This window comes from Oncorhynchus clarkii, chromosome 9 (genome assembly GCF_045791955.1).
Source record: "Oncorhynchus clarkii lewisi isolate Uvic-CL-2024 chromosome 9, UVic_Ocla_1.0, whole genome shotgun sequence".
Lineage (NCBI taxonomy): Eukaryota > Metazoa > Chordata > Actinopteri > Salmoniformes > Salmonidae > Oncorhynchus > Oncorhynchus clarkii.
The window spans coordinates 3560520-3576782 of NC_092155.1; the positions used below are offsets into that span (position 1 = coordinate 3560520).

The following is a 16263-nucleotide window of genomic DNA, read 5'->3' on the forward strand; positions in this document are numbered from 1 at the left end:
ATCCTTTTTTTTTTTTTTTTACTTGTGCATAAGGCATATGTTTTCTCCATTTGGAATATGATTTCATAGGAAGTCAAAAGTCAAAAGTCAAAAATGTCAAAATTTGGTAAAAAACTTCACACATCCTTAAAAAAGTGCTTTCTGGACCGTTTTTCAAAATTCTTTCAATTTTTGTGTCAATTACACATGTATAAGAACTTTATCAACATACTTTAGTCATACTTTATTATCATTTTTTTTTTTTTTTTTTACTTGTGCATAAGGCATATGTTTTCTCCATTTGGAATATGATTTCATAGGAAGTCAAAAGTCAAAAGTCAAAAATGTCAAAATTTGGTAAAAAACTTCACACATCCTTAAAAAAGTGCTTTCTGGACCGTTTTTCAAAATTCTTTCAATTTTTGTGTCAATTACACATGTATAAGAACTTTATCGACATACTTTAGTCATACTTTATTATCATTATTATTTATTTTTTTTTTTACTTGTGCATAAGGAATATGATTTGTCCATTTGCAATATGATTTCATAGGAAGTCAAAAGTCAAAGTCCAAAGTCAATTTTTTGGGGGGCCAAAATTGACTGAACTGATGAACTCGGGACGGCCGGGCAGTGATAGTTGTTCATTTCCATCACTCGTTGTGTTGATTTCATCATGTCCATTTGAATCATGTCCACTATAGAATCATATTGCAAATGCGCGTGCAACTGGTAACCGGGAAAAAAAAAATGATGATTTCATTATGTCCATTTGTTTATGTTTCCTTACTTTTTCAAAGTCACTGTGCATTTGCAATATGTTTCAATGGGCAGGTACCATCACGAATTTGTCATGCTCAAAATTTTTTAGATGTATTTTTTTTTGTTTCTTACTTTTTCAAAGTCACTGTGCATTTGCAATATGTTTTAATGGGCAGGTACCATCACGAATTTGTCATGCTCAAAATTCAAGCTTTACTTTGCTCAAACTATACCTTTGTCATCTTGTGATCTAAAATATGCAACTGGTTACCCAAAAAATGTGTTGATGTTTTTTTGTTTATGTTTCCTTACTTTTTCAAAGTCACTGTGCATTTGCAATATGTTTCAATGGGCAGGTACCATCACGAATTTGTCATGCTCAAAATTTTTTAGATGTATTTTTTTTTGTTTCTTACTTTTTCAAAGTCACTGTGCATTTGCAATATGTTTTAATGGGCAGGTACCATCACGAATTTGTCATGCTCAAAATTCAAGCTTTACTTTGCTCAAACTATACCTTTGTCATCTTGTGATCTAAAATATGCAACTGGTTACCCAAAAAATGTGTTGATGTTTTTTTGTTTATGTTTCCTTACTTTTTCAAAGTCACTGTGCATTTGCAATATGTTTCAATGGGCAGGTACCATCACGAATTTGTCATGCTCAAAATTTTTTAGATGTATTTTTTTTTGTTTCTTACTTTTTCAAAGTCACTGTGCATTTGCAATATGTTTTAATGGGCAGGTACCATCACGAATTTGTCATGCTCAAAATTCAAGCTTTACTTTGCTCAAACTATACCTTTGTCATCTTGTGATCTAAAATATGCAACTGGTTACCCAAAAAATTTGTTGATGTTTTTTTGTTTATGTTTCCTTACTTTTTCAAAGTCACTGTGCATTTGCAATATGTTTCAATGGGCAGGTACCATCACGAATTTGTCATGCTCAAAATTTTTTAGATGTATTTTTTTTTGTTTCTTACTTTTTCAAAGTCACTGTGCATTTGCAATATGTTTTAATGGGCAGGTACCATCACGAATTTGTCATGCTCAAAATTCAAGCTTTACTTTGCTCAAACTATACCTTTGTCATCTTGTGATCTAAAATATGCAACTGGTTACCCAAAAAATGTGTTGATGTTTTTTTGTTTATGTTTCCTTACTTTTTCAAAGTCACTGTGCATTTGCAATATGTTTCAATGGGCAGGTACCATCACGAATTTGTCATGCTCAAAATTTTTTAGATGTATTTTTTTTTGTTTCTTACTTTTTCAAAGTCACTGTGCATTTGCAATATGTTTTTTCACTATAGAATCATATTGCAAATGCACGTGCATCTGGTCACCCCCCCAAAAAAATGTTTGATTTTTTTTGTTTATGTTTCCTTACTTTTTCAAAGTCACTGTGCATTTGCAATATGTTTTTTCACTATAGAATCATATTGCAAATGCACGTGCAACTGGTCACCTAAAAATCAAAATAAAATGTTTATGTTTCCTTACTTTTTCAAAGTCACTGTGCATTTGCAATATGTTTTTTCACTATAGAATCATATTGCAAATGCACGTGCATCTGGTCACCCCCCCAAAAAAATGTTAGATTTTTTTTGTTTATGTTTCCTTACTTTTTCAAAGTCACTGTGCATTTGCAATATGTTTTTTCACTATAGAATCATATTGCAAATGCACGTGCAACTGGTCACCTAAAAATCAAAATAAAATGTTTATGTTTCCTTACTTTTTCAAAGTCACTGTGCATTTGCAATATGTTTTTTCACTATAGAATCATATTGCAAATGCACGTGCATCTGGTCACCCCCCAAAACATTTTTTAGATTTTTTTTGTTTATGTTTCCTTACTTTTTCAAAGTCACTGTGCATTTGCAATATGTTTTTTCACTATAGAATCATATTGCAAATGCGCGTGCAACTGGTAACCGGGGAAAAAAAAATGATGATTTCATTATGTCCATTTGTTTATGTTTCCTTACTTTTTCAAAGTCACTGTGCATTTGCAATATGTTTTTTCACTATAGAATCATATTGCAAATGCGCGTGCAACTGGTCACCTAAATTTTTTTTTAAAATGTTTATGTTTCCTTACTTTTTCAAAGTCACTGTGCATTTGCAATATGTTTCAATGGGCAGGTACCATCACGAATTTGTCATGCTATAAAAATCCTGCAGGAATGTGAAATTGACTGGCCCGATGAACTCGGGATGGCTTTGCAGTGATTCTGGTTCATCTCAATCGCTCGTTAGGGTAGATTTCAGAATGTCGCTTTTGGTGATGGTACCTCACTGTTTAAACATATTGCAAATGTACAAAAGTCAACTAGCAAGTCAGTGTCCATCAGTCAATTAGATGTCATTATGACACCAAACTGATACAAACTGACACCAAACCCACTTTTTCCAACTCGTTTAGTAGCCAACTATTACATACTTCAGAGCTGGCCCAAAATTCACAACGCCTTGGGTTCAAACCATAAAAAAACCATAAAACACGTAGTTACGTTCTAGCTGCGGGTCCATTTCTTATGTTATGTGTTGGCCTAGCTGAGGCGACCCCGAATCCCAAGTTTCGGCTCGATAGGTCATTTGGTGTCCGAGAAAAACCCTAATTGGTGCTGAAAATCCACTATTTTCCATGACTTGCTACGGGGTCCTTGAACGAGCTATCGGACAGAAACGTCGGGGTCCGTCTCTATGGGCCGAGCCGGTTTCAATGCACCTAGCCTTGCGTCTCTGAGACTTTTCTAAACGTCGTCATTTTCGTAATGGTCAAAATGAATTGAAGGTATTGCAAATGTACGAGGCTGTTTCTCGGTCCGAGAACCGTCTAGAGCCACGTAACTCACCACGCACCATCGACCGGAGGTCTAGAACAGGTTTCTAAAGTTTCGGAACTCTAGGTCCGACGGTTCTTTTTTAGCTCCAACAAAGCTAACTATTGCAGCCACTGTCTGTCTCTACGCACCCCAATACGTCCCTCCTTCCAACTTGTGTTTTAGTGTGATTTTTTTTTCCTTTGAATTTTTTGGGGAAAAATGACTGATTTACAGTTCATGGGGGTTGCCTAATCACATATATGAAGTTTTGGACAGATCTGACTTTTTTAACCCTTCGAAACAGCCCCTGAGACACCAATTATGGCACTTCCGGTTGGCACAGGAAGCTATAAGTCAACACATATCTTGATTGACATAGCCACTTACGGAATCCTGAGTTTTAAGTCCTTACGTTAAGAATTGACTGATTTACACAGGGTTGAATGCACTATGTCTATCAAACTGCAGGCAGGGTATGGGTAAACACTTTTAGGGGCATTTTAACCACTTCCGGTTGGTCCAGGAAGCTCAGAATCAACACAGGTAGACCTCATAGTGGCCTGATGGACTGGTACCGAAGACAGGTTCATACGGCATTCATAACCCATATAGACTTCAGGTTGAAATTAGGGGTGCAGGCAATGTATTCCTATGGGGAGAGATGACACTGCATTCTGTGAGATCAAAAAACACTGTTTTACTGTGAAGGGTTAACGCCACACGGTCAAGCTTAGGCTTGCACGGATCGGGAGGACCTTAGGAACATTCCTGTGGTGGAATTTTTCTTCTCACCCTAACGGTTCTCTCACTCTCACCCAAAATCAAATGACGTTGTGGGGCAGGCTTCATTTTGGGCCTACTATTCTAATGGTCGCTGCTCCTAGACCGAGCGAGCTACGGTCAAGCGGGATAGCTCGTTGAACTCAGCACAGTCTGGAGACTATGGTAATGCCATTTCCTGCTCTCTGTGTCTTTAAGCACCGCACTTTATCACTCCATCCTTCCTGTGTGTGTGTGAGGGAGCTTTTCTTTGACATCTGTTGGGAGAAATGACTGATTTAAAGTTCAGAAGGGTTACCTAGTCACACATATGCAATTTTGGAGAGATCAGACTTTTTTAACCCCTCGAAACAGCCCCTGAGACACCAATTATGGCACTTCCGGTTGGCACAGGAAGCTATAAGTCAACACATATCTTGAATGACATAGCCACTTACAGAATCCTGAGTTTTAAGTCTTTACGTTAAGAATTGACTGATCTACACAGGGTTGAATGCGCTATGTCTATCAAACTGCAGGCAGTGTATGGGTAAACACTTTTAGGGTGATTTTAACAACTTCCGGTTGCTCCAGGAAGCTTAGATTCGACACAGGTAGACCTCATAGTGGTCTGATGGACTGTCATAGAAGACAGGTTCATAAGGCATTCATAACCCACATAGGCTTCAGGTTGAATTTAGAGGTGCAGGCAATGTATTCCTATGGGGAGAGAAGTCAAAGCAAGCTGTTTCAAGTAAACACCTTCTTTTTACTGTGAAGGGTTAATGCCACACGGTCAAGCTTAGGCTTGCACGGTTCGGGAGGACCTCAGGAACGTACCTGAGGTCGAATTGTGCTTCTCACCCTAACGGTTCTCTCACTGCCACCCAAAATCAAATGACATTGTGGGGCAGGCTTCATTTTGGGCCTTCTTTTTTTCAAGTTTGCTGCACTCAGAACGAGCTACGGTCAAGCGGGGCGTCTCGTTGAACTCGTCACAGTCTGGAGACTATGGGGATGTCATTTTTTGTGTTGATTTCAGAATGACATTTTGGTGATGGTCCCTCTCCGTTTAAACATATTGCAAATGCACAAAAGTCAACTAGCAAGTCAGTGTCCATCAGTCAATTAGATGTCATTATGACACCAAACGGATATCAATGGACACCAAACCCACTTTTTCCTACTCATTTAGTAGCCAACTATCACATATGTCAGAGCAGGCCCATAATTCACAGCGCCTTCAGTTTAAAACATAATAAAAAGGTAAAACACATAGTTACGTTCTAGCTGCGGGTCCAGTTCGGACATCATGTGAAGTCCTATGTGAGGCGACCCCGAATCCCGAGTTTCGGCTCGATAGGTCATTTGGTGTCCGAGAAAAACCCTAATTGGTGCTGAAAATCCACTATTTTCCATGCCTTGCTACGGGGTCCTTGAACGAGCTATCGGACAGAAACGTTGGGGTCCGTCTCTATGGGCCGAGCCGGTTTCAATGCACCTAGCCTTGCGTCTCTGAGACTTTTCTAAACGTCGTCATTTTTGTAATGGTCAAAATGAATTGAAGGTATTGCAAATGTACGAAGCTGTTTCTCGGTCCGAGAACCGTCTAGAGCCACGTAACTCACCACGCACCATCGACATGAGGCCTAGAACAGGATTGTAAAGTTTCGGAACTCTAGGTCCGACCGTTCTTTTTTAGCTCCAACAAAGCTAACTATTGCAGCCACTGTCTGTCTCTACGCACCCCAATACGTCCCTCCATCCAAGTTGTGTTTAGTGTGATTTTTTTTTCCTTTGATTTTTTTGGGGAAAAATGACTGATTTACAGTTCATGGGGGTTCCCTAATCACACATATGAAATTTTGGAGAGATCAGACTTTTTTAACCCTTCGAAACAGCACCTGAGACACCAATTATGGCACTTCCGGTTGGCACAGGAAGCTATAAATCAACACATATCCTCATTGGGGTATGTTGTTACAGAATCCTGAGTTTTAAGTCCTTACGTTAAGAACTGACTGATTTACACAGGGTTGAATGCACTATGTCTGTCAAACTGCAGGCAGGGTATGGGTAAACACTTTTAGGGGCATTTTAACCACTTCCGGTTGGTCCAGGAAGCTCAGAATCAACACAGGTAGACCTCATAGTGGCCTGATGGACTGGTACCGAAGACAGGTTCATACGGCATTCATAACCCATATAGACTTCAGGTTGAAATTAGGGGTGCAGGCAATGTATTCCTATGGGGAGAGATGACACTGCATTCTGTGAGATCAAAAAACACTGTTTTACTGTTAAGGGTTAATGCCACACGGTCAAGGTTAGGCTTGCACGGATCGGGAGGACCTTAGGAACATTCATGTGGTGTAATTTTTCTTCTCACCTAAACGGTTCTCTCACTGTCACCCAAAAGCAAATGACATTGTGGGGCAGGCTTCATTTTGGGCCTACTTTTCTAATGGTCGTTGCACTTACACCGAGCGAGCTACGGTCAAGGCGGATAGCTCGTTGAACTTAGCACAGTCTGGAGACTATGGTGATGCCATTTTTTGTGTTGATTTCAGAATGCCATTTTGGTGATGGTCCCTCTCTGTTTAAACATATTGCAAATGCACAAAAGTCAACTAGCAAGTCAGTGTCCATCAGTCAATTAGATGTCATTATGACACCAAACCCACTTTTTCCTACTCATTTAGAAGCCAACTATCACATATGTCAGAGCAGTCCCATAATTCACAGCGCCTTTAGTTTAAAACATAATAAAAAGGTAAAACACATAGTTACGTTCTAGCTGCGGGTCCAGTTCGGACATTATGTGAAGTCCTATGTGAGGCGACCCCGAATCCCGAGTTTCGGCTCGATAGGTCATTTGGCGTCCGAGAAAAACCCTAATTGGTGCTGAAAATCCACTATTTTCCATGCCTTCCTACGGGGTCCTTGAACGAGCTATCGGACAGAAACGTTGGGGTCCGTCTCTATGGGCCGAGCCGGTTTCAATGCACCTAGCCTTGCGTCTCTGAGACTTTTCTAAACGTCGTCATTTTCGTAATGGTCAAAATGAATTGAAGGTATTGCAAATGTACGAAGCTGTTTCTCGGTCCGAGAACCGTCTAGAGCCACGTAACTCACCACGCACCATCGACCGGAGGTCTAGAACAGGTTTCTAAAGTTTCGGAACTCTAGGTCTGACGGTTCTTTTTTAGCTCCAACAAAGCTAACTATTGCAGCCACTGTCTGTCTCTACGCACCCCAATACGTCCCTCCATTCAAGTTGTGTTTTAGTGTGATTTTTTTTTCCTTTGATTTTTTTGGGGAAAAATGACTGATTTACAGTTCATGGGGGTTGCCTAATCACATATATGAAGTTTTGGACAGATCTGACTTTTTTAACCCTTCGAAACAGCCCCTGAGACACCATTTAAGGCACTTCCGGTTGGCACAGGAAGCTATAATTAACCACATATCCTCATTGGGGTATGCTTTTACAGAATCCTGAGTTTTAAGTCTTTACGTTAAGAACTGAGTTATTTACGGAGGGTTTAGTATGTGTGTGTTATTTCAGAAAATCATAGAAAATCACAGAAATGTCGCAGAGCTCCGCAGCACACTTTAAAAAGATTCGTATGAACACCCTGCAACTGGATCTGTAACCGTTGAAAAAAAAAAACGCCTATTTGTGACCATCACCAAGATGTCATTGTTCCGTTTCTCTTAAATGACGATAGATAAATGGCTGTTTTTTTTTTTATTGACACCGGAGGCTCCTTGACTTTGACCTGAAGTGGAAAAATAATTTCTCTATTTCCATTTAGGACCTTTAATCCCAGAAAAACGGCCATAACTCAAAAACCGTCGAGGCCTAGACGCCATCTTGTTCGGGGCCAACTGCCCATTATGCCAAACCTACGCTCACCGAGTTTCGGCTTCGAAATATTTTCCGTTTTCGAGATAAGGCCCCGTCGTGATTCGTGATGTTTTGCCAAATTGCCATATGATTCCGTATGCCCTCTTGTGGGAAATTCCGGGACAGCGGAAAAACGGTCAAAAACTTGTTTATTTTTTAAAACGGAAACCGAATGTCCGACAAAGTTCATTTGATGACTTCCCGGTAGGTCTGGCCCTACCGCACGGCCCGACGCCGACCGCGAATTTTACAAACGATTTCGGACGTCTAGTAAGGGACCGTACATTTGCAATATGGACTTTCTCACTGATCATACACGAAATGCCGAAATGTTCCCTTAAGGTATGTAAAGAAGAACCACCCAGTTTATAATGCAGGTTTCAGCACCTCTTAACAGTGTAAAGAAGAACCACCCAGTTTATAATGCAGGTTTCAGCACCTCTTAACAGTGGAAAGAAGAACCACCCAGTTTATAATGCAGGTTTCAGCACCTCTTAACAGTGTCAAGAAGAACCACCCAGTTTATAATGCAGGTTTCAGCACCTCTTAACAGTGTAAAGAAGAACCACCCAGTTTATAATGCAGGTTTCAGCACCTCTTAACAGTGTAAAGAAGAACCACCCAGTTTATAATGCAGGTTTCAGCACCTCTTAACAGTGTAAAGAAGAACCACCCAGTTTATAATGCAGGTTTCAGCACCTCTTAACAGTGTAAAGAAGAACCACCCAGTTTATAATGCAGGTTTCAGCACCTCTTAACAGTGTAAAGAATAACCACCCAGTTTATAATGCAGGTTTCAGCACCTCTTAACAGTGTAAAGAAGAACCACCCAGTTTATAATGCAGGTTTCAGCACCTCTTAACAGTGTAAAGAAGAACCACCCAGTTTATAATGCAGGTTTCAGCACCTCTTAACAGTGGAAAGAAGAACCACCCAGTTTATAATGCAGGTTTCAGCACCTCTTAACAGTGTCAAGAAGAACCACCCAGTTTATAATGCAGGTTTCAGCACCTCTTAACAGTGTAAAGAAGAACCACTCAGTTTATAATGCAGGTTTCAGCACCTCTTAACAGTGTAAAGAAGAACCACCCAGTTTATAATGCAGGTTTCAGCACCTCTTAACAGTGTAAAGAAGAACCACCCAGTTTATAATGCAGGTTTCAGCACCTCTTAACAGTGTCAAGAAGAACCACCCAGTTTCTAATGCAGGTTTCAGCACCTCTTAACAGTGTAAAGAAGAACCACCCAGTTTATAATGCAGGTTTCAGCACCTCTTAACAGTGTAAAGAAGAACCACCCAGTTTATAATGCAGGTTTCAGCACCTCTTAACAGTGTAAAGAAGAACCACCCAGTTTATAATGCAGGTTTATGCACCTCTTAACAGTGTAAAAGAAGAACCACCCAGTTTATAATGCAGGTTTCAGCACCTCTTAACAGTGTAAAGAAGAACCACCCAGTTTATAATGCAGGTTTCAGCACCTCTTAACAGTGTAAAGAAGAACCACCCAGTTTATAATGCAGGTTTCAGCACCTCTTAACAGTGGAAAGAAGAACCACCCAGTTTATAATGCAGGTTTCAGCACCTCTTAACAGTGTCAAGAAGAACCACCCAGTTTATAATGCAGGTTTCAGCACCTCTTAACAGTGTAAAGAAGAACCACTCAGTTTATAATGCAGGTTTCAGCACCTCTTAACAGTGTAAAGAAGAACCACCCAGTTTATAATGCAGGTTTCAGCACCTCTTAACAGTGTAAAGAAGAACCACCCAGTTTATAATGCAGGTTTCAGCACCTCTTAACAGTGTCAAGAAGAACCACCCAGTTTCTAATGCAGGTTTCAGCACCTCTTAACAGTGTAAAGAAGAACCACCCAGTTTATAATGCAGGTTTCAGCACCTCTTAACAGTGTAAAGAAGAACCACCCAGTTTATAATGCAGGTTTCAGCACCTCTTAACAGTGTAAAGAAGAACCACCCAGTTTATAATGCAGGTTTATGCACCTCTTAACAGTGTAAAAGAAGAACCACCCAGTTTATAATGCAGGTTTCAGCACCTCTTAACAGTGTAAAGAAGAACCACCCAGTTTATAATGCAGGTTTCAGCACCTCTTAACAGTGTAAAGAAGAACCACCAGTTTATAATGCAGGTTTCAGCACCTCTTAACAGTGTAAAGAAGAACCACCCAGTTTATAATGCAGGTTTCAGCACCTCTTAACAGTGTCAAGAAGAACCACCCAGTTTATAATGCAGGTTTCAGCACCTCTTAACAGTGTAAAGAAGAACCACCCAGTTTATAATGCAGGTTTCAGCACCTCTTAACAGTGTAAAGATGAACCACCCAGTTTATAATGCAGGTTTCAGCACCTCTTAACAGTGTAAAGAAGAACCACCCAGTTTATAATGCAGGTTTCAGCACCTCTTAACAGTGTACAGAAGAACCACCCAGCTTATAATGCAGGGTTCAGCACCTCTTAACAGTGTAAAGAAGAACCACCCAGTTTATAATGCAGGTTTCAGCACCTCTTAACAGTGTAAAGAAGAACCACCCAGTTTATAATGCAGGTTTCAGCACCTCTTAACAGTGTAAAGAAGAACCACCCAGTTTATAATGCAGGTTTATGCACCTCTTAACAGTGTAAAAGAAGAACCACCCAGTTTATAATGCAGGTTTCAGCACCTCTTAACAGTGTAAAGAAGAACCACCCAGTTTATAATGCAGGTTTCAGCACCTCTTAACAGTGTCAAGAAGAACCACCCAGTTTATAATGCAGGTTTCAGCACCTCTTAACAGTGTAAAGAAGAACCACCCAGTTTATAATGCAGGTTTCAGCACCTCTTAACAGTGTAAAGAAGAACCACCCAGTTTATAATGCAGGTTTCAGCACCTCTTAACAGTGTAAAGAAGAACCACCCAGTTTATAATGCAGGTTTCAGCACCTCTTAACAGTGTAAAGAAGAACCACCCAGTTTATAATGCAGGTTTCAGCACCTCTTAATAGTGTAAAGAAGAACCACCCAGTTTATAATGCAGGTTTTAGCACCTCTTAACAGTGTCAAGAAGAACCACCCAGTTTATAATGCAGGTTTCAGCACCTCTTAACAGTGTAAAGAAGAACCACCCAGTTTATAATGCAGGTTTCAGCACCTCTTAACAGTGTAAAGAAGAACCACCCAGTTTATAATGCAGGTTTCAGCACCTCTTAACAGTGTAAAGAAGAACCACCCAGTTTATAATGCAGGTTTCAGCACCTCTTAACAGTGTAAAGAAGAACCACCCAGTTTATAATGCAGGTTTCAGCACCTCTTAACAGTGTCAAGAAGAACCACCCAGTTTATAATGCAGGTTTCAGCACCTCTTAACAGTGTAAAGAAGAACCACCCAGTTTATAATGCAGGTTTATGCACCTCTTAACAGTGTAAAGAAGAACCACCCAGTTTATAATGCAGGTTTCAGCACCTCTTAACAGTGTAAAGAAGAACCACCCAGTTTATAATGCAGGTTTCAGCACCTCTTAACAGTGTAAAGAAGAACCACCCAGTTTATAATGCAGGTTTCAGCACCTCTTAACAGTGTAAAGAAGAACCACCCAGTTTATAATGCAGGTTTCAGCACCTCTTAATAGTGTAAAGAAGAACCACCCAGTTTATAATGCAGGTTTCAGCACCTCTTAACAGTGTCAAGAAGAACCACCCAGTTTATAATGCAGGTTTCAGCACCTCTTAACAGTGTAAAGAAGAACCACAAAGTTTATAATGCAGGTTTCAACACCTCTTAACAGTGTAAAGAAGAACCACCCAGTTTATAATGCAGGTTTCAGCACCTCTTAACAGTGTAAAGAAGAACCACCCAGTTTATAATGCAGGTTTCAGCACCTCTTAACAGTGTAAAGAAGAACCACCCAGTTTATAATGCAGGTTTCTGCACCTCTTAACAGTGTAAAGAAGAACCACCCAGTTTATAATGCAGATTTCAGCACCTCTTAACAGTGTAAAGAAGAACCACCCAGTTTATAATGCAGGTTTCAGCACCTCTTAACAGTGTAAAGAAGAACCACCCAGTTTATAATGCAGGTTTCAGCACCTCTTAACAGTGTAAAGAAGAACCACCCAGTTTATAATGCAGGTTTCAGCACCTCTTAACAGTGTAAAGAAGAACCACCCAGTTTATAATGCAGGTTTCAGCACCTCTTAACAGTGTAAAGAAGAACCACCCAGTTTATAATGCAGGTTTCAGCACCTCTTAACAGTGGAAAGAAGAACCACCCAGTTTATAATGCAGGTTTCAGCACCTCTTAACAGTGTCAAAAAGAACCACCCAGTTTATAATGCAGGTTTCAGCACCTCTTAACAGTGTAAAGAAGAACCACTCAGTTTATAATGCAGGTTTCAGCCCCTCTTAACAGTGTAAAGAAGAACCACCCAGTTTATAATGCAGGTTTCAGCACCTCTTAACAGTGTAAAGAAGAACCACCCAGTTTATAATGCAGGTTTCAGCACCTCTTAACAGTGTAAAGAAGAACCACCCAGTTTATAATGCAGGTTTCAGCACCTCTTAACAGTGTAAAGAAGAACCACCCAGTTTATAATGCAGGTTTCAGCACCTCTTAACAGTGTAAAGAAGAACCACCCAGTTTATAATGCAGGTTTCAGCACCTCTTAACAGTGTAAAGAAGAACCACCCAGTTTATAATGCAGGTTTCAGCACCTCTTAACAGTGTAAAGAAGAACCACCCAGTTTATAATGCAGGTTTCAGCACCTCTTAACAGTGTAAAGAAGAACCACCCAGTTTATAATGCAGGTTTCAGCACCTCTTAACAGTGTCAAGAAGAACCACCCAGTTTATAATGCAGGTTTCAGCACCTCTTAACAGTGTAAAGAAGAACCACCCAGTTTATAATGCAGGTTTCAGCACCTCTTAACAGTGTAAAGAAGAACCACCCAGTTTATAATGCAGGTTTCAGCACCTCTTAACAGTGTAAAGAAGAACCACCCAGTTTATAATGCAGGTTTCAGCACCTCTTAACAGTGTAAAGAAGAACCAGATAATCTGAATGTCAAGGTTTCTCATATTCTCACCTGTCACTGTCATCCAGCTCTCTGGTGATTCCCCTTCAGAGCTGGAGTTGGTACACTTGTAGAGTCCTTCATCTGACTTGGATACTGCAGGGATGGTCATCTCTCCTGTAGTCTCAGCCCTGATGAGGGATCCAGCTTTGTAGAAATCAGCTGTGAGGTCAGAGAGAGTTCCCTGATATCTGCAGCGCAGAGTCACAGTATCTCCCTCAGTCACAGGAAGGGCAGGGCTCTCCAGGATCACAGCTCCAGCTGTATATAATATATAAACATCATATATAAACAGGTCTCTCCAGGATCACAGCACCAGCTGTATATTATATATTAACAGGTCTCTCCAGGATCACAGCACCAGCTGAATATCATATATAAACATCATATATAAACAGGTCTCTCCAGGATCACAGCTCCAGCTGTATATAATATATAAACATCATATATAAACAGGTCTCTCCAGGATCACAGCTCCAGCTGTATATAATATATAAACATCATATATAAACAGGTCTCTCCAGGATCACAGCTCCAGCTGTATATAATATATAAACATCATATATAAACAGGTCTCTCCAGGATCACAGCTCCAGCTGTATATAATATATAAACATCATATATTAACAGGTCTCTCCAGGATCACAGCTCCAGCTGTATATAATATATAAACATCATATATAAACAGGTCTCTCCAGGATCACAGCTCCAGTTGTATATAATATATAAACATCAAATATAAACAGGTCTCTCCAGGATCACAGCTCCAGCTGTATATAATATATAAACATCATATATAAACAGGTCTCTCCAGGATCACAGCTCCAGCTGTATATAATATATAAACATCATATATAAACAGGTCTCTCCAGGATCACAGCTCCAGCTGTATATAATATATAAACATCATATATAAACAGGTCTCTCCAGGATCACAGCACCAGCTGTATATAATATATAAACATCATATATAAACATAACATCAGCTATCTGAAACCAGATGAACCACTAAACACTATAATGTTGGTAGATGGTGTTTGTGGACATACCATGTACTGTGATGTTGACAGCATTGCTGTGTTCTCCAGACCCAGACTCACACCAGTACACTCCACTGTCTGATGGTATTAGTGAAACGATGCATGAAGACCCTTGTTGTTCTCCCCAGTCAGTATTACACTCTGAAAGGATTCCTCTCTCTGCGTTCCTCACCACTCTCCATCCAGCAGAGTTCCCCTGATCCTCACAGCTCAGAGAGACAGACTCATATTCAAAGAACTGAGATCTGTCAGGACTGACACTCATAGAGGCTGGAAGAGAGAGATCTGGAGAGAGAGAGAGAGAGAGAGAGAGAGAGAGAGAGAGAGAGAGAGAGAGAGAGAGAGAGAGAGAGAGAGAGAGAGGAAGGTAGAGAGGAAGAAAGAGAGAGGAAGTTTGGAAGGAGGAGAGAGAGAGAGAGATCATGAGAAGAAGAGCTCCGTTTAGCATAAAAATAAATGCTTTGTCATACCCGTGCTATACGTTTCTCATATACCATTGCTTCCAGCCAATCAGCATTCAGGACTAGAACCACCCAGTTTATAATGCAGGTTTCAGCACCTCTTAACAGTGTAAAGAAGAACCAGAAGATCTGAATGTCAAGGTTTCTCATATTCTCACCTGTCACAGTCATCCAGCTCTCTGGTGATTCTCCTTCAGAGTTGGTACACTTGTAGAGTCCTTCATCTGACTTGGATACTGCAGGGATGGTCATCTCTCCTGTGGTCTCAGTCCTGATGAGGGATCCATCTTTGTAGAAATCAGCTGTGAGGTCAGAGGGAGTTCCCTGATATCTGCAGCGCAGAGTCACAGAATCTCCCACAGTCACAGGAAGGGCAGGGCTCTCCAGGATCACAGCACCAGCTGTATATAATATATAAACATCATATATAAACAGGTCTCTCCAGGATCACAGCTCCAGCTGTATATAATATATAAACATCATATATAAACAGGTCTCTCCAGGATCACAGCTCCAGCTGTATATAATATATAAACATCATATATAAACATAATATCAGGTCTGAAACCAGATGAACCACTAAACACTATAATGTCAGTAGATGGTGTTTGTGGACATACCATGTACTGTGATGTTGACAGCATTGCTGTGTTCTCCAGACCCAGACTCACACCAGTACATTCCACTGTCTGATGGTATTAGTGACACAATGCATGAAGACCTTTGTGGTTTTCCCCATTTTCTTCCACAATCTGAACGCTCCCCAGAGACTGTGTTCCTCACCACTCTCCACCCAGCAGAGTTCCCCTGAACCTCACAGCTCAGAGAGACAGACTCTAATTTAAAAAACTGAGATCTGTCAGGACTGATGCTCAGAGAGGCTGGAGGAGAACGATAGGGGGACGGAGAGAGAGAGAGATAGATAAGGGGAGGGGGAGAGAGCGAGGGGGGAGGGAGAGACAGAGAGAGACAGAGAGAGAGAGACAGAGAGACAGAGACAGAGAGAGAGATACAGAGAGAGAGAGAGAGAGAGAGAGAGAGAGAGACAGAGAGAGAGACAGAGAGAGATAGACACAGAGAGAGAGAGAGAGAGACAGAGAGAAAGAGACAGAGACAGAGACAGAGAGATAGAGACAGAGAGAGACAGAGACAGAGACAGAGAGAGACAGAGAGACAGAGAGAGAGAGACAGAGAGAGAGAGAGAGAGAGAGAGAGAGAGAGAGAGAGAGTGGGAGAGAGACAGAGAGAGAGAGAGAGAGAGAGAGAGAGAGAGAGGGAGAGAGGGAGAGAGACAGAGACAGAGACAGAGAGAGCCAGAGAGAGAGACAGAGAGAGAGAGAGACAGAGAGACAGAGAGAGACAGAGAGAGACAGAGAGAGAGAGACAGAGAGAGACAGAGAGAAACAGAGAGACAGAGAGAGAGGGGAGAGAGAGAGAGAGAGAGAGGATCAGAGCT

General features: G+C 40.8%; 1 protein-coding gene across 1 annotated transcript in view; it reads right to left on the bottom strand.

The window, feature by feature from the left end:
• The window catches only part of LOC139417009 (sialoadhesin-like), a gene marked incomplete at its 5' end in the record, with an annotated part of 55592 nt that extends 39894 nt beyond the window's left edge, over nt 1-15698 (bottom strand). Inside the window, 4 exons of the mRNA XM_071166242.1 lie at nt 13319-13567; nt 14356-14631; nt 14966-15208; nt 15428-15698. Coding sequence (XP_071022343.1) covers nt 13319-13567; nt 14356-14631; nt 14966-15208; nt 15428-15698 — 1039 coding nt within the window. The remainder of the gene's footprint in view (nt 1-13318; nt 13568-14355; nt 14632-14965; nt 15209-15427) is intronic.
• Between the last annotated feature and the right edge of the window lie 565 nt (nt 15699-16263).